The sequence below is a fragment of the Patella vulgata genome, chromosome 6 (genome assembly GCF_932274485.2).
Source record: "Patella vulgata chromosome 6, xgPatVulg1.2, whole genome shotgun sequence".
NCBI classification, from domain to species: Eukaryota; Metazoa; Mollusca; class Gastropoda; family Patellidae; genus Patella; species Patella vulgata.
In genome coordinates this window covers 22,146,259-22,164,981 of record NC_065884.2, presented here as the reverse complement: position 1 = coordinate 22,164,981, position 18,723 = coordinate 22,146,259, and the positions used below count along the sequence as shown (strand labels likewise).

Genomic DNA, 18,723 nt, shown 5'->3' with positions numbered 1-18,723 from the left:
AAACCCGCCAGAAAGTAGAATGAAACGGCGAAATAAGGGGATAAAATTACCAGTCTCATAGTCTCAGTCCCATTTTTTTAATTCCATATAGTTGTAAGTCTTAGTCCAAATTCTGGACCATTCAGTCGCACTAGTGTGCTATACTAACCGAGAATTTTATATTTTTCTAATCTCTTAAAATGACATGTCACTGAGAAAATTATTGAAGTAATAGAACTCCATATACAAATTGCTTGCCGAATTCGTAATTTGATGAAAATTATTTTTTTGATGTTTTAAAGAAATTATCGCCAAACTTTTATATTTTCGATTAGTTTTGTCTATTTCGAAGGCCAAGTCAATAACTTCCGGGGCATAGCACGATTACGAATTTGAGTAGTCCTCAGGGAATGAATCATTTCTTCTAAATTTCTTTCTTTTTCAAGGGTCTCACAGAAATGGTTTGAAAAAAAGAATATGGGTAACTCTCAAGAGAAGTTACCACTACGAAAAACACAGTCAGTTCCTGATACACAGGTAAATTGTAGTGTAAAATGTCGGACACTTTCGAAGTTTCGTGCCTAGCCTAGCCTACTGTCCATATTGAATATTCAATTGGCTAAAACAAAAATAGATGCATTACTAGCCAGGCACAATTCTTAAGGGCACCTCAACACCCGATGGCGTCGTCAGAATTGAGAAAAGATTTAAGGGAACTTACTGGTATTATTATGAATGTAAAAATTGTTTGAATAGAACAAAATGAATCAATTAAACATATAACTATAATAATAACCTAGCTAATTACTACAAAAGACAGCCTGGTAACAAAACTTCACTATCAAGATATGATCGTGTTGGGCGTTTTAGCTACAATTCTATATTTACCTAATCCAACCCATTAGATATTACGCATTTATGTACTGATGTCATGACATCTAACATCCAAAAAGCAAAAACACACTTTAATTTGATAGCAATACTTTATTCAGTGGATGCCACAATTAATTTCAGCTATGTTCTCGCTTCGTTTGCAACTAGAGACGGAACATTATTTGACTTCCTTTTCAATGTGCTTCTCGTCTAGGTTAAGGTAGTTCCTTAAGGAACTAGGGTTATGGTTACTATATCAAGACAACTCGGACCAAGAACACTTGGACGTCTTGGACCAATAGAATACCACTGGGACCAAGATTAGGAAACCACTCGCACAAACAAATAAAGTGAAAATTTATTTGTTCTTATATGTTTTCTTTGAATACCAATCGTACCAATTTTCTATTGGTCCGAGTGGTCTTTTGGCCCGAGTTGTCATGCATTTAAGGTTACGATTTGATTTGATACATACTTTTGATTATTATTGTTTGCATCATCTGTGTATATGTTTATTGCTTGTCTTTTCGGCAGGTTTGTCTGATGGGTTTTGTTTATGTGTGTTGCCACACATTATTGCCACTTCCGTTCATATTGTCAAATATGGATGTTAACGAACGCTCAGCAAGAAGATGACATTCTGTCTTTAGCCACATGTCTAAACTGTCAGCACTGTTGACACAGATATTTTGATCAAAGGATTTGACGTAAAATATTGAACAAACGTTCCCAGCATGGCTTTGGGAAAACATGTACACAAAAGTGATGTTGTTACAAACGTTTTTTTTACTGGACTGTTTGTCAGTGAGTTTTATTGTTTTTCGGTGATGGATAACTGAATCAGTTAGAACGTGTGGAAGTTAACCATCTCTGGTACCTTTTATCTCTTGAGTATTTCTTCTGCCAAAAAGCCTTAGCATTTGCTGCTAGTGTGTGTTTGGAGTATTTTTAAGCCTTGTTTAGAGACTATCTTTATTTTGTACTTACAGAACCTGTCTATAAATGAGGATTTTAAAAGAAATAAAAGCCGATTTTCCAATCGTCTTTTCAAGTTTGGATCATCAAAAGATTTAAGTAGAACTAAGATTACAAGCAATGGTAAGGGAGTTGATGAAACAGATAAAGCTCAGTGGAATGTACCATGGTCGGAGGCCTTGTTTCTTCCAGATTTTCCTATTAGGGGAGATGCCGAGGAACAGGATTATGTGGTAAGAATATTTCGATGTATATTTTGGGTGATAATTGGTTTGATCATAAATTCAAAATTATAGTTTTAGTTGATTTTGTATTTATTCTAGCATATACTGCGAGTTGTATCTAAAGAAAATAGCTTCTTTTCGATGGATTGAATCTGGAGATTATAAGTGATCTGTATGTGCTGTCATTCATTATAGAAAATTCTACTGTTGATCTGATTTGTTCTCCCCCGGACCAGTTTATAAAAAAAAAAAAACCATAAACCTACTCAAATTAGTACAGTATCTTAAGAAACCACGGTACTATTTCCATAATGGCCAGTAAATCAAATTTCCTTTTTAGGCCTTTCTGTTCCTCACAGAAGATTTTCATCAATAGCTCTGTATTTGGAAGCTTAAAATAGAATTTACATTTAACCACAAAGCATTATGTTTTATAGACTAAGTAAGACCTAACTCATAGTTGAACATAAACGATATATTGAATGAAGGAAAGGTTTTCCAACGTTGACTTGCTGATCTTGAAATTAAGATTTTCTTAAAACAGCACTTAATAACAAAAAGTGCCATAGCTAAAAAGAGATGCTGCGATACTCTGTTACTTCCTTTTTGTTTTGATCTTCTACAGCAAATATTGGTTTTGCCGTGGTTAATTTCAAGAGCCAGACGTGGGATTCTTGGAAATCAGAGGGTTTTCACCTTTCAGTTAATTTCATACCATTTGACACCATCAATTTTAGGATATATTACTTTCTTGATCACAATTAAACCCCTCACCCCATCTATCAAATCTTGTTTCTTTCCTGTTTAAAACAATCATTGTTTATATAAGCTCAACCACCAAATATTTTGCTGGATCTAAGAACTTTTGAAAAGCCAGCGCCACTAACATCCTCATTAAAATATGTGACATCATCCGAAAAAAATGTGCTATTACTGTCTGCAGACAGCACAGATAACGTCTTTTATTCCTGACCATTTTGTATTTGTCCATATAGGTGATTGAAACACTTGCTAAAGGTGCCTATGGAAATGTACAGAAAGTACAGAAAGAGGATGAGAAGAGATTCTATGCAATGAAGGTGAATATTATTTTATAAATATCTTTATTTGCAGTAACTTGAAATCAGGGCTGCCGACAACCAGTATCGCAGCGCAATTTGCGATACATATTTCGTCCGTTGGTAACCAAAAATTAAAATCTGACGTTTTTGATTCGCAGTTACTGCGAATCATTAATGTGCCTGTCATTTTGGATATTGTCACAAGAATAATCCACATTTTGAGACTAGAAGGCTTACTCAACACTTTCAACGTGTATAAAATGTTGAATAAAATTTTATAAACAAAACTGAATTCTCCGTGTGACATTTTCTTCTCGAACTACCCAGACACAATACTATATAACACAGGGACATAACTCTATGAATAGGGACTATTAAACCGGAAATAGGGAATCAAGTAGTCGCACTCACGTTGCGAGACATCAAGTAATTATATCATATTCATTTTGAAATATACTATTCAAAAAAAGTAGGGGATATTTGATTTTTAAGTGTTATTAAAGTCACCTAATGAAACTGACGAAGAAACAAATGACAAAATGAAATGAAGTTCACATTCATCGATTTATTCCAAATGATCGTTAGACTAAGTAAGGCACAGACTGACCATTATAAGGGTAAAATGATACCCGGGGTCAAACAGCAAAGTTACCACAGCATCACAACCAAGTCAGTAACGGGTAAATCCTCCTCTGTTTGCCAAACAAGCATTGATCCGACGTGGCATACTCCTAATGAGACGTCTAAGGTCATTTTGGTCCAGATTGTCCCATTCCTGTTGCAACGCAGCAGCAAGTTCTTGGACATTGGCAGGACGTTGTTGACGTTGACGTAACCTCTGTCCAAGCATGTCCCAGACATGCTCGATGGGGGAGAGGTCGGGACTCAGTGCTGGCCAAGGTAATGTGGTGATGTTCTGTTGTTGGAGGTAACCTGTAACGATCCTGGCCCTGTGACATCTTGCGTTGTCATCCTGGAAGATGAAACGGCGGCCATGACGTCGTGCGAACGGCACAACATGGACTGCCAAGATGTTGTCCCGGTAGTACTGGCCTGTAACACGCCCTGCAACAACATGTAAAGCCGTTCTTCCAGCAACAGTGATGCCTCCCCATACCATAACAGAACCACCCCCAAATCGATCATGTCTGATGACGTTAACGTCTTGGAAGCGCTCGTTTCGACGACGCCACACCCTCCTACGTCTGTCCAAAAAATCAACAGTGAACCTTGACTCATCTGAAAACATCACATTGCTCCAGCGTCGATTATCCCAGTGTTGACGATCCCTACACCAACGACGTCTTGCCTGAATGTGATGATCTCTCGAACAAGGGATCACGCGAGGACGTCGGGCGCGAAGGTGACCCCTATGCAGTCGATTCCGAATCGTCTGGCCACTCACTCTCACACCAGTGTCTGTTTGAAGACGAGCGCTGATCTGATTTGCTGTGATGACACGATTTCTCAAGGCCAAGGTACGGATAAATCGATCCTGGGCTTGAGTTGTCGCCCTTGGTCGACCTGAGCGTGGTCTGTCCTGTACAGATTGTGTATCACGGTATCTGGACCATAGCCTGCTTATGACAGACTGAGAAACATTCATCGTCCGCGCCACAACCGCCTGTGTTGTGCCGATCTGTAGCATGCCAAGGGCACGTAACCTTTCATTTTGGGTAAGCCGACGCATATCAAAATTTGTTTTCTGGTCACTAAAACAATTAAACTGATGTTTCCACCCTGGAATTCAATGCCACAATGACTGTAACATTCAAAGTCAGAGTCGTGCAAATCTTGGGTTGGACCCCCATGATGATCCCAAGCATCACCTGCATTCCATGCGGTAGCTATTGGTGTGTTTGGGCGTCACATGTAACTGGAAATGTTTCTTCTGTTAGGTTCTATAGTGACTTTTTTCGTAGTCATTTGCATATTTTAGTATTATGCCCCCAAAATCAAATATCCCCTACTTTTTTTGAATAGTATAAATAACTCCAGTGTATCGCACGTATTGTAAATAAAATATAAAAAAATAAATACATGTTAACGTATTGTAAAATGATAAATCAAAGTAAAAATTCCCGTAAAATATTATTGTTTATATCGCGTGTGTCTAGTTAATCGAGGTGCGCCCGATTGAACAAAAATAGTAATACACGATAAAAAGCAGACGAGATCGTTTTCTAACGAAGATTTCTAACGTAACAAAAAAATAACAATTAAAATGAGTGGGGCTTCGGAAGTCACTGTCAAGAATTGGCTTCAGACATAAGACCTAACTAAATGTCTACATCACATTTATAAACTGTCACAAGTACTTGTGGCAGTGCTATAAAAATCTAAGAATAGTCAGAATGGAATCTAATCATATTTGTTATGAATTAAAGTAATATCTAGGTATTTACATTGAAACTGAAAAACTGCTAATCAATTTTTAAATTTGCTAATCAAATTTGGCAAAATTGGACTTTTTGATTAGCAGTGCTGCTAATCAACTGTGAAAAATGACCGACAGCCCTGCTTGAAATCACTAACCTCTTATCAGTTGTCACAAAATGAGATTGCTGGTCCTGAGTGTTATATCAGAAATCAAGTCAGAGATACTTACTTTTATGGTGCTTTTTATAGCTTTACTTATGGTTGAATATCTGTGAAGAGGAAGGTAGAGATAATGATTTGAAGTGCCAAAGGGCTATTATATTCTTTCTTCATAGATTAATACATGATCCATAATCAGAAGATAACACAGAAAGTCCTATTGGAAGTCCCAGTTCCTTAAGACTGTTTTTTTCTACATGTATGTTAAAATTATTTGACTAGTGAATAATTAGACACACATCACTTTTATACATTAAAGATACATTACGGGAGATTAGATAAATAGCTGGCAGTTCTTACTATAATAGTTAAAACTAGATAATGTAAAGGCAATTTGCTGAAAATTTCACTCAAATTGAATCACTATGAACCAAGAATTAAGCAATTGAAATTTCGACCTAGCCTCGATCATCATTACTAAAGTGGGTACGATGAAAAACATTGTCTCGATTATCCATTTCATGATTAAATCATGAATGGAAGTCGAACAGCAAATCGGAACCTAATCCAATAAACATCGCAGACTAGCGATGACATCGAGAGTTGATTATGGTCTGGATAAGTTAATTAATGTCTAATTAATAATTTAGATAACATTTCAGACCTAAAAAAAGACCTGCAATAGGCAGATTATTTTTGATAGTAATGTAAATTGATATGATGTAAATTGCCAGCGTGACACATCTATGAAATATATTAATTTGAGTTCTCATGAATATGGTACTTGCATCATAGGATACTGAACATATCAGTATTGTGATGATCTTACTTCTCTTGACAAAATTATTTCTCTGAAACAAAAACAGTTGTTTTTTTGTACACTAAATTTTCATACAACTTAAATTCTACCTGACATTATGCTTCTGGTAGATAATTACAAATGGATAGACTTGTATACAAGGAGAAAGTGTCTTATTCACAAACATTTGATAAAATCTCCATTGATTTCAAATTATTTCCTTCATGTTTGAACTTTATTATGAACGGCTGCCTGCTTTTTAGCAAAATGTTTTGAAGCTATGTCAGTAATTTGCATCAAACTGATTGGGATGCTGAATCTACATAATTTAATGCTTTAATACTTCACAAGGTGCATGTTACTTCTCTCTGATTAATTTACGGATTCAATTACAAATAAAAAAATGAGGTTTAACGTCCTACTGTTCTGCTCCTTCTGGTCTAATGAAGACGGGCATATGCCATACAGTGTGCTATGAGGGATATTTTGCCTGTACATATCGAATTCCAACTGCCAAGGGATCTTTTACATGCACGCCTATTTGTACATGGTATCTCTGTTTTTAGTCCCATCGAAACGACTTTAGATGACTTTCCTGGTCAGGCCTACGTCCTGCACCGCTGGCAAGGGGTAAACCATGCCAGAAAAGGATACAATTACAAGTATCCTACACTGAACTACATTAATAGTATGATTATTGATATATGTAAATGTTGCTGCTTTGCTTACATTGAAATGGTTTGATAATTCACCATTCTCTATCAATTTTGTGGTTATAATGATGGAATTATGTTTTATCTCAGATATTAGAAAAACAACAGATAATAGATGAAAATGCTATTCAACAATGTAAAGATGAGGCAGCAATACAGGTATGATAATTATTATTATTATTATATTACATTGTGCTTTGACACAGTAGACTTGGAATATTATGGTCAAGAATCCCTACATATGGAATTATAGACATTGAAATTTAAAAACTGAATTTAAAACTTGAAAGCTGTTGATAATATTATTATTATTATTGAGTATTTTATTTTATTTTTTTTAGTAAGAGCATTCCTGTGCAAAAGATCAATATCAGTTATTTGCCATAGAAATTGTTATAATTTTTATATTGTATTGAAGATTAACATGAACATATTGAAAGTTTTACTTACAAGTTACTTGATTAAAAGAAATTGAAATAAGAAACAAATGACCAGTGTGTACATATTTAAAACATTTTGATGAAATTAATAAACAAATTGATTTGAAACTTGATATATAGGCCTACATGTCTGTTGATAACTGGCTGGATAAATAGATTATATCTCATTTGATGCTCCTTTAAAAAAAATATAGTAATTCTCTTGGAAGGAAAGTGTATTTTTTAAAACTTTTTTTTACAGTCAATGCTCGGAGATCATCCATTTATTGTCAAGATCCATGAATATTGGCAGTCAAAAGAACATCTGTATATAGGTAGGGTACCAGTTTCATGCTTTGAATATTAAACATACATTACGCAAGAGCTAAATCTGTCTATTGCAGGTCTTTCTTTAGACCTGAAATATAATCTAAATTATTAATTAGACATTAATAAACCTATCCAGGCCATAATCAACTGATCAAGGCTAGGTGGAAATTCAATTGCTTTGTTCTCGGTTCATAGTGGATCAATTTGAATGAAATTTTCAGCAGATTGCCTTTACATTATCTTATCTTTAACTATTATAGTGAGAACTGCCAGCTCTTTATCAAATCTCCCATAATGTATCTTTAAGGAACTTTGTTGGGCAAGATTTGTATTTGAACAATTGATGTTTGAGAAATGTTAATGGTCATTTATATATGTACATGTATATTGAAGAAGTGTTATGAAATTTGGCAAATTTTGTTTATAGATGAAAGACACAATAAATATTATTTAACAAATCTAGAGTCCCTTGTGTAAAAATACCTTTTCACGGTTAAAATTGATCTAAATTCTATCTATATTTATAAGATAATATTTTTTTTTAATTTCAGTTTTAGATTATGTTCCTCATGGTGATTTGTTCTCATTATGGACATTCCATACCATGTTTCCTGAACGATTAGTTCGTATTTATATAGCTCAAATGGGCATGGTCTTAGGTAATAAATCATTTCTTAATTGCATTTTATAATTCACTCACAGTATGGCCAGATCAGTTGAATTTTCAGTTAATCAAAAACCTTAAATGTCGACAAAATGTACATATTTTCAGACCTTTGAAATGGTCATGTTCCTAGTTCAAATTAGAAAATAATATTACTGAAATCCAGAAAGGTACATGTATTCAAAGAAATTGATAGAAAAAATAATTATTTTAAACTAGTTTCCCTTTACAAGTTTTGTGTAAGCATTAAAATTTGTTCACTATATTGATGTTTGATAGTTACATTCCCTTCTTGTACTGCAGGACCCACGGTGGCTCAGTGGGTAAGACCTTGGCTCGCTAACCCGGAGGTCCCGTTTTCGTTCCCTGTGTTGGCCAAGAAAGTTCCATCAGGATTTTCCGGGCATTGTTCCCCCTTGTCAGTGGTGCAGGACAGAGGGACTGGCAAGGGACAATGTATAGTCATTAGGATGGGATGTAAAATCAAGGTCCTGTGTGCAGATTGGCTTGGAAGTAAAAGATCTCTTGGTAGTTGGAATTCGATATAAGAGTAGGCCATAGAGCCGCTGTCTGGGCAAAATGTCTCTCGTAGCACATTGTATGCTCGTCTTTATTAGCTCAGTTGAAGCAGAACAATAGGACGTTAAACCCTATTTCATTTTATTTCTTGTACTGCATGGTAGATAGGTTGATAATATTTATACTTTTTTGTTATTACAGATCATTTACATAACTCAGGTGTTATTTACAGAGATGTAAAGGTAAATATAATTATTCCTTCTAAAAAAAATGCATCTTGTCAAAATATTATTACAATAAATATCCATCTTAAAGGGCCAGTCTCGATTATATTTTAGAGAATAAAACTGCTTAATTTTGTGTTAAAAGCCCATAAAATCCTCTACTTTGGGGCTGAGCAACTAACTCAGTATACGTGATACGTTTTCAAACAACTTAATCCCGTCAGACTTAATCAGGAAATGAAGATCTGTGTCCCAAAGCTGTATTATACAGTGTCTGGATAAAACCAGACTTAGAATTTTATAAAAATAATGTGTAGATGAAATTTACCTTCCATTATTAAGCACAGCATGTGGGTCATGCACTGTATAGACCTCTAAAGGAACGGCAATAGATTATCTGGTCACCCAACGATAAAATTGACCCGAAATCTTAAAAGGGTTACGTGTCCGGATAAGCGGTTTTGACGTTCACACCTAATCGACTCAATATTTTGAGCTGAAATTTTTAGACAAATTAAATTCATCATTCCTCTATATTTTGGCTCTTAAATTTCTTTTGTACAAAGACTTTTATTTCTGAGACTCTGTTAAAATCTGGATGGTCCCTTTAAAAACTAATATTTTTGATATCGGTAGATCACATGCCAATAGAAGAAATAATAAAAATGAGTTAACCATAAACATTACCTATCAATATACATTAGTACATGGCTTACCAATAACCTATACTGAAATTTTGATCGATTAGCTAGTTTACAATCAGATACAATTTTTCATTTAATTTATTTATATATAGAGAAATTTCTTTATGATGCCTGAAACCTATGAATACATAGTATAGTCAAATAACTATCTTGTATCTGATTGAGATTCATCTTTAAAATAAATTGTTGCCTCCATCAGTGTATCAATGTTAGCTAGCAATTTTTTAAACTACATTTTCTATACTTACAGATGGAGAATATTTTATTTGATCCACAAGGTAAATATGGAATGCAAATGGTGTCATATATTTAGTCCATAATTGTTATATATATGTCTCACTTGAATTTTATAATTTAAATACCAAACTATTTTCAACAAAAAAAATAAATGAATGGAAAGTTCGGTGAAAATTCAATTTTACTAATGATTTTTAACTTCAATTTTACTCATGATTTTATTTCAGGTAACGTTCAATTAATAGACTTTGGCCTTGCCAAATGGTTACAAAAGACTGAACGAACCAGGACAGTATGTGGAACATTACAGTATATGGGTATGATTATACACTTTTTTGATTCTCATGTTTTTAGAGTTACTGCCCCTTAAAGATACATTGTCACAAAAGTATTTATCGGGTGGTTAGTTCCAATAAAAGTATGGCAAATTTAGTATATATGGAAAGTATAGATGCCCAATCTTACTAGAAAAATACTGTATTACTCGAAAAACATCCATGGGGCAAGCACTGGATAAAAATTCAGGGTATCACTAACTGGCAACCGGATGGCTTAATGTATGCTAGCTTGACTGAGGGAGCGGTTGTTATTTCTTGAACAAATGGTTAGACGCTTTTGGGAACATTGAGGGGTGTAATCGTATAACAGACTGCAATAAAATGGTGGAAAAAGAAGTTGACAAAAAATAATTCAAGAATTTACTTAGGCCTCAATATGTGGTAAATGGACAATAAGTAATGACAAATACATTCTGAAAAATGGAACCTCCCTCAATCAAGTTTTATAGTATGGGGTATCGTATCTCCCCACGAATACCAAGTTTTTAGAGGGATTTGAAGCATATTTTTGATAGATTAATCAGATTTAATATTTGTTTTTAATTACATATATAAATTCTGTGATATTCTTTTAATTTGTCTTGTTAAATTCACCACATGTTTGGCGCAATATAGCCCGGTTGGAGCTGACGTTCCATAAAATTTCATTTCGTTTTTAGCTCAAATATATCATCAAATTACCCAGTTTGTATGCGGGAAAGTAGCCTATCTTGAACTATTTTTAAAATTATTTTTCATTTATAGAAAATTATAAAGAAAAAAGACATAGAAGCTTTTTAAAATTTACATGTCTTATGTATTTTACTTACAGCCCCAGAAGTATTAGCTATGTGGGTATATGATCATGCTGTAGACTGGTGGTCATTAGGTATTTTGATGTATGCCATGTTATGTGGCAAGGTAAGACCTAAAGATTTCACCAATATTTTACAACATCAAATGCACTTTAATTAATGTAGACACCTTCCTTCATGTAAAATATAAATCATTGTAAATTTTCTTAATATAATCTGTATTTTGATGACTAATCGACTGTATGTGTATGTTTTAGTATCCTGTTGATGGTGCTAAAGACCATAAAGATATGGCTAAACATCTAGCAGACTGTGATTTTTTAATGCCAGGCACTATTAGTGATGATGCCCAGGATGTTGTAAATAAAGTAAGTACCATTTAAAGTAGCTAAGTCTCTAACTCAATATCATCCAAAATCTTCGACATTGAAAATATGATTTATTTGTCGGTTTAAATCAACATTAATGTTGTGATCTTACCGGGAAAAGATGGCCTTCTGATATCCAATATTTAAGACAAAATAAACATTTTACAATTGGTACACGAATCGTGTACCATAATGCGTTTCAGCGCTATTTGTAATAAGGGACTCGAAAAACGAGGCTAGGCATATTACACAAGTCATGTCAAACGGTGACGCTATATTCTTATCTGGAGAGCATGCCCAATCGGCGTAGACTGGAATAACCAGATGCTAGAGATTGAAATTCGATTGAGAATACTGGCGTAACTGATTAGAAATTACAGTAAAAACAGAAACGATTGAATGTAAATCAATTTATATACATTCATATTACATTATTGTATGCGTTGCGACCCATTTATGTCAATTTCTAGGTCCCAAATATTAGCAACTTAGCTCCTTTAATATATTCTTTATATACTCTTCAAAAAAAGAAACACAATTTTATTTTTTATTTGAACGGGATCATTGTTTCCATAAATCTTACTTGTTTTTAATGTCATTATGTAAGGATAAAAAAAATCATTATTGGTTTTAAAGGTAGGGTCACTAATTATGACTTGATTGCACCAAGACACATGAGTTTAACAACTTCGCATGCTTTTCGCATGAAACCAAATCTAAGGCCTTTAAAATTCTGGGGTTCTCGGTTTCAAAATCAGTTGCACATGTAGACACTCAATGAGCCAAGTGATGCCATGTGAATCCCAGATAGATGTAGCCATGTATTTTTATTTTTTGCTCAAATAACCAAAGTACCTGATTTATAAAACTACATTTTGTTTCTTTTTCAGTTATTAACCAAAAATCCGTTGAAAAGACTTACAGATCTCAATACCTTCCAACATTTACCTTTTTTTGAAAATCTTAATTTTACAAGTTTAATAGAACGCAAGGTACTCATATGATAAAATATCTCAAAAATTGAATTTAAAATACAACAGGTTTAATATATTTTTTTTCTTTTCCATTCGAATGGGCAAAACATAGTTCACATATATACTGTTGGAAGCATGTTAAAGATCCCCTGGCAGTTGAAAATTAAAATAAGTAGGCTGTTGTGAAAAATTTCCCTTCTAGCACAATGCATGGCGTGTACCCCATTTAATTTCTTTATAATTCTTTAGTAACATGACAAAATTGACATTTCTGCTGGCTTATGATTTTCTATTACATGTTACTGATTAGACTCTTTTGATAAGGTCCTTTAGTGGTTATGCTCTTTTAATTGGAAAGAATTTTCAGTATCTGAGATTTATATCTTGATTTGTAGATTGATCTGTGTATTTCATTCTTCAGATTACTCCTATGGATGTTGTTCCTCGTGACTTTTTTCCCATGACTGGTTTAAGCTGGGCACCTTTTGTTGCAGATTCTGAAGAGGAGAAAAACTTTCAAGGCGTAAGTTATTAATCTATCTATGGAAAAAATAAAAACCTAGGCTAAGTATAATATGCCTATTCAACAAATTGCATCTCATTCTTCTTAAATGTTGTTAGTACAGTAATGTTGTCTCTGTGGCTTAAATATGTATTATGCAAGGTTTAGATAAAGAGCCAACAGGGATATATTGAAATTTTCAGTCAAATGACTGTTTGAAGAGAATAGCGTAGTCTCGATTATCCAGTTTTAATTTAAATTATTAAATGGCATCTTGTTTTAGTCTGTTCAAAATCCCAACCTGGGCCATGCGTGAGCTAGAGAGTTGATTATAATGCAACCTGTAGTAATAGTGTTATTAAAATACCTACAAAGTTGGAGCCACAGTGGCTCAGTGAGTAAGATGTTGGCTCACTAACCTGGAGATTCCATGTTTAATCCTTGCATTATCCCAGAAAGTTCATCAGGATTTTCCGGCATGGTTCCTCCTTGTCAGTGATGCAGGACGGAGGGCCTAACAACGACAGCTGTCTAGTCGTGCGGATGGGACGAAAAACCGAGGTCCCGTGTACACATTGGCGTGCACATAAAAGATCCCTTGGCGGTTGGAATTCGATATAAGGGTAGGCTGTAGCGCTGCTGCCCGGGCAAAATTTCCCTCATAGCACACTGTATGACGTATGCCCGTCTTCATTAGCCCAGGTTAGGAGCAGAACAGTAGGACGTTAAACCTCATTTCATTTCATTTCACAAAGTTCTTGATTTGATTCTACATCTTAAAAAGTCCAGATCTTAAGCTTATGCTTCAGTTTATCTTGAAAGATACGTGGATATACATTTGACATTCAGCTTCCTATTTACTTCACTTAGAGTATATATCCAAACAACAGAGAAACTACATTTCTTGATGGTGGAAGCAACATATCTTAAGAGGCATGAATGGGAAGCCCTATTCTTATTTAGATCTATAAATACAGCCATTACTAGTCCAGCCAGCACCTAGTGATAGACGAAGTGTGTGTGTAGTGTATAGCTATATGCTATTCTGCGCACACTGTAGCCTTTCTTTTCATCTGACAAACTTTGGATTGACTGTTAAGGATTTCTATCTTATTTTAATTATGGTGATGTTACTAATCACTAAATCATTAATTTTATTTTTCTAGATTATTAGAAATATACTGAGAGTTAAAACTTAGTTTTTGGATTTCACTAGATGGTCATTAACCTCATGGGAACACTTCTTTTATGGATTATGCACATCTTATAAGTTATTATATTTTCACATTTATTGTATGAAATGTCTGTATTACAGTTTGATGGAACTAATTGTGTATGGAATTTGCCAGAAGACACAGTTCCTGTATTTGTTTAAAGACAGTAATTTATCAAGCACAGGAAATTCTTTATATTTTAAGACATTTTTTTTTATTAACATCTGAAAATTGTTATGGAATTTACCAGACAGTTCCCGTATTTGTTTAAAAACAGTAATTTATCAAGCTAAGCAAAAGAAGTTCTTTTTGTATAAAACATTGTTTTATTAACATCTGACAATAATTGTGAGTGAGTGATTGTGTAGTCAGATGGTGTTGTTCTTGTGTTGGTTCGGACCATATCACAGCTCAAACCTTGTTGTTATTAAATATAAATGTATTGTTATTATTTGTGTGTGTGTGGTTGTATTTTGTTTTGTTGTGCAATTCTAAGTGAATGATTAAATCACCTGAGGTTGTAATGTTATGTATTTTTTTTTAGAGATGATACTAGATTAACCCGATCCTTAATTACAGCATTAATTAGCATTGCATTTATAATGATAATTGTGCCTATGTAACATATTTATTAAACTTAAATCATAATTTTATGGCAGGACCATTATCATTTCATTTTTTCAATTTCATTCAATCATTCATTCAGAAATTTAAATTATCTATGCAATTTATGACATTAAATTTTTGTAATTATATTTTGCTATACATGTAATATATAATTACAACATATTTAGAGCTTTTTGTACATATCAATTACTATAACCACAGTCACTTCTATTTTTTAAACTATATTTTATTATACATTTTCTGAAACCTTACCTAAACTTACGGACATGTAGTTAATGCATCTATTATAGTACAATACAAACAATTGGCAGATGTTATAGCTGATGCACCACATCACAAACCACAGTGGCCCAGTGCAGGATCAATGAACAAGAGGCCCTGCGTTCTATGCCGATGTTTTCCCTTGTCAGTGGTGCAGGACATAGAGTCTTGCAAGGAAAAGCATCTAGTCATTCGGATGGGATGAAAAACATAGGTACACTTGTGTTCTCTTTCACTTTCACTTTAAAGACTCTATGACAGTTTAATGAAAAGTTGGTAAAAATGCTGCTCACTGGGTAATATTTCCCTTGTAGCATTCTGTTAGTGCAGAAACGTGAAATTTAAATTCACATTTTATTTACTAAGCCATATCAACACCCAACAAGAAATTTAACAGAAATGTGAATTATTACAAGCGCAGTATTAACTGACAATATTATCATGACTTTGTGTTAAAATTTTTTAAATCAGCATTTGCTATTAATAATAGAAAACAACTGTGTTTATCATTAAAAAAATATCAAAATTTTATTGGTATTTTAAATTTCATATTTTTAAAAGATATGTATTAGTCTCAAATTAACGAAAGCAAGTGTTCACCAGAAATAATTTTTTGTTATTACATATCACTATTTTAAACATGTGGGTTTCAATATGATGGCAGACATGACTGTATTTAAAGTACCCGAATTTGTCAAAAATTGTGAATTGTAAAGTGTTCTTTATAATTGCTACCTTCATTGAAGTGCTCTGATTGCACAATTATATACAAGGAAATATTTGAATGATAACATTATTTATATTGATCATTTTCCTACCTATTGTCTTTTTATCAAAATAATCAGTAGAAAAATATAGAGTTATAAATGTAGTAAGCGAATTTATACATATTAATATTGTCTAAAAGTACACCCCACAAAAAGAGTAAGCAAACCGAGAAGTGAATGGATCAAGCAACTATTATATAGTCTTAGAAATCTTGATATCAATATACATTTGTACCAGGACTCATTTACACTTGAATGCTACCAGGGTGGTTGAGTAATCTAATGTGTGCATTTTAGATATCATTATGTCTTTTGGCATGGTTTGATCCCAAGCTTGTATTTGAAAAGGATTAGGGTCGCTTCCCAACCTGTGGGCTTTCTCTGGGTCCTTTGGTTTCTTTCCACTGCTAAAACCATGTACGTGCAAGTGAATTATTGAAATAAAATTTACTATCTGTTGGTCCTGAAATGACCTGGTTGGTGTCCAGTGATGTTAAATCCCATCCCTCTCTCTCTCTGGAAGCAGAATTGCTGAATTCACTGTTTATTAAAGGTTGTATCCAATCTTAAGACTTAGTTTGTAGATTTACTGCAGTCCAAGGTAAATAAGGTGTAATAATTGTACGAAATGTATATACTGTCATATTTTACAACTCACAAGTCCCTGTGTTTGAAACCAAAGCAATGTAACATAGTTCCAACATCCTAAAAGACAATATTGACATTACCTAAGCCATAAATTTTTGTTACAAGTTCTAGAGATTATATATTATAGCCCAAAGATAAGTTTATTGGTTTTAAGGCCACACCAATTTGATTTTCTATTCTTTAGGTTCTTGATAAATAAAAAAACACTTAAATCACATGAAAGATGTTTTGTTCAAAATTTCAAAACTTAAAAATTTGGAACTAAAAGCTTTTGAACAGCCAACCAAGTATTTTTTCCAGAAGAAATAAGAGGGGACATTTTTACAGGTGTTCCCGAAAAACAGAAAATTAAATTGGTGTGGCCTAAGTAGAATTGCAAGAGATTTTGACTTTGTTCAAAATGATTTGAATTGAACTAAATAAACATTTGTTACACAGTATTAGATTATTAACAAACTACTAGTTCTGTATTGAGTGTTCAAAATATTTGTGTCTGTATAGTCGAAGAGGCCATAATTGTAAATATAATTTTGATAGCCAAAGTAATATTTTAGACATTATATATATTTGTACATTATTGCAAATTCTCAGTGGAAAGTTGTTCTTACAATTAACAGATTGTTCATAAAGATGAAGACATAATAGAAGTTGTTATTATTTATAGGTTTGATTTTACTACATTATTTACTAATAAACACATGCATGCATTGTTTTACTGTTTCATTTGCTTTTCATTCATCAAAAACTACTTCAGTCTTCATTAGCCCCATTGGTGCAGAAAGTAGGAGGTTAAACCTCATTTCATTTCATTTATTCATAGACCATTTCAGTCTTCATTAGCCCCATTGGTGCAGAAAGTAGGTTAAACCGCATTTCATTTCATGCATTCATTCATAAACTATTTCAGTCTTCATTAGCCACTTTGGCGCAGAAAGTAGGAGGTTAAACCCCATTTCATTTCATTCATTCATTCATAAACTATTTCAGTCTTCATTAGCCCCATTGGTGCAGAAAAGTAGGAGGTTACACCTTTTTTCATTCATGCATTCATTCATAAACTATTTTCATTTACTAGGTTCCTGTTTTCTGTATATTATATATTTATACATGTATGTATATTCTAGAGTAACTCAACACTTTAATAAAAATATTATAACATGTATTACATTAAAACAAGTGGCTATAGTATTACAAATAGTATTTGTAGTATTATAGAATCTACAGAAATTGTTTGAGTAAGTAAAATATCTGATTGAATTGAAAAGTACAATTTCGTTTTGTTTATTTTTATGCAGAAACATGTAATGTGGTGAAATAGGGGTATCGTTTCGGGCTTTAATCCGTTTGAATCCAGTTCAACATGATTTTGCCTATTGAAAAAAATAAACAAATTGTTTATGTGGTGAATACAATTTCTTTTTGATATTTTTGGTCTCATGGTCACATTTTTTTGTTTTTCTTAAATTGTTTTCTTACTTCCTGTCAAAATCGTGTGCATATGATTAATACATTAGTAACACTGAGACATAGTACCTGATTTGGTATGTCATATGTTGTTGTGTTAACCCTAGATATACGCCAAAATGATGCTAGAAACCATGTATCTCAAAAAAAAAAAAAAAAAAAAAAAAAAAAATTGCTTGTCCAAGGTCGCGGAGGGCCCTATCACGGGCCCTGCCCTCTGTATATTGTACACTTCTATACATTGTATACATCGTGTCTCCAAACACATCAGACATATCTAACGTTTTAGCAGCGTGACCAGCTTCCATTCTGTACCCTCCTCGGCACAATTTAATCACTTTAACCCAGATTAGAGCCAATTTCCGTGCCGACTATGCACTTTTGCAAGGCTGTTTTTTGGAACATTTCACCAATTTCCCCAAATTGGGCCTCACACTGGAAAGAGGCCCCGCAGCCCACCATGTAATCAAGCAGCAGGGCTGCCAGGTGTGGCTATTTTCAGGTATT

General features: G+C 33.6%; 1 protein-coding gene across 1 annotated transcript; it reads left to right on the top strand.

Annotated features, from left to right (window-relative positions):
- Nucleotides 1-359: 359 nt before the first annotated feature.
- On the top strand, nucleotides 360-18,162 carry LOC126824841 (ribosomal protein S6 kinase-related protein). The gene is made up of 14 exons (XM_050554236.2): nucleotides 360-516; nucleotides 1,842-2,060; nucleotides 3,047-3,130; nucleotides 7,253-7,321; nucleotides 7,844-7,916; nucleotides 8,463-8,570; nucleotides 9,296-9,336; nucleotides 10,273-10,300; nucleotides 10,487-10,576; nucleotides 11,409-11,497; nucleotides 11,649-11,759; nucleotides 12,650-12,751; nucleotides 13,155-13,256; nucleotides 14,551-18,162. Exons 1-14 carry the CDS (start codon nucleotides 457-459, stop codon nucleotides 14,608-14,610), a joined length of 1,236 nt encoding a protein of 411 aa, XP_050410193.1. The 5' UTR covers nucleotides 360-456; the 3' UTR covers nucleotides 14,611-18,162.
- Nucleotides 18,163-18,723: the final 561 nt, after the last annotated feature.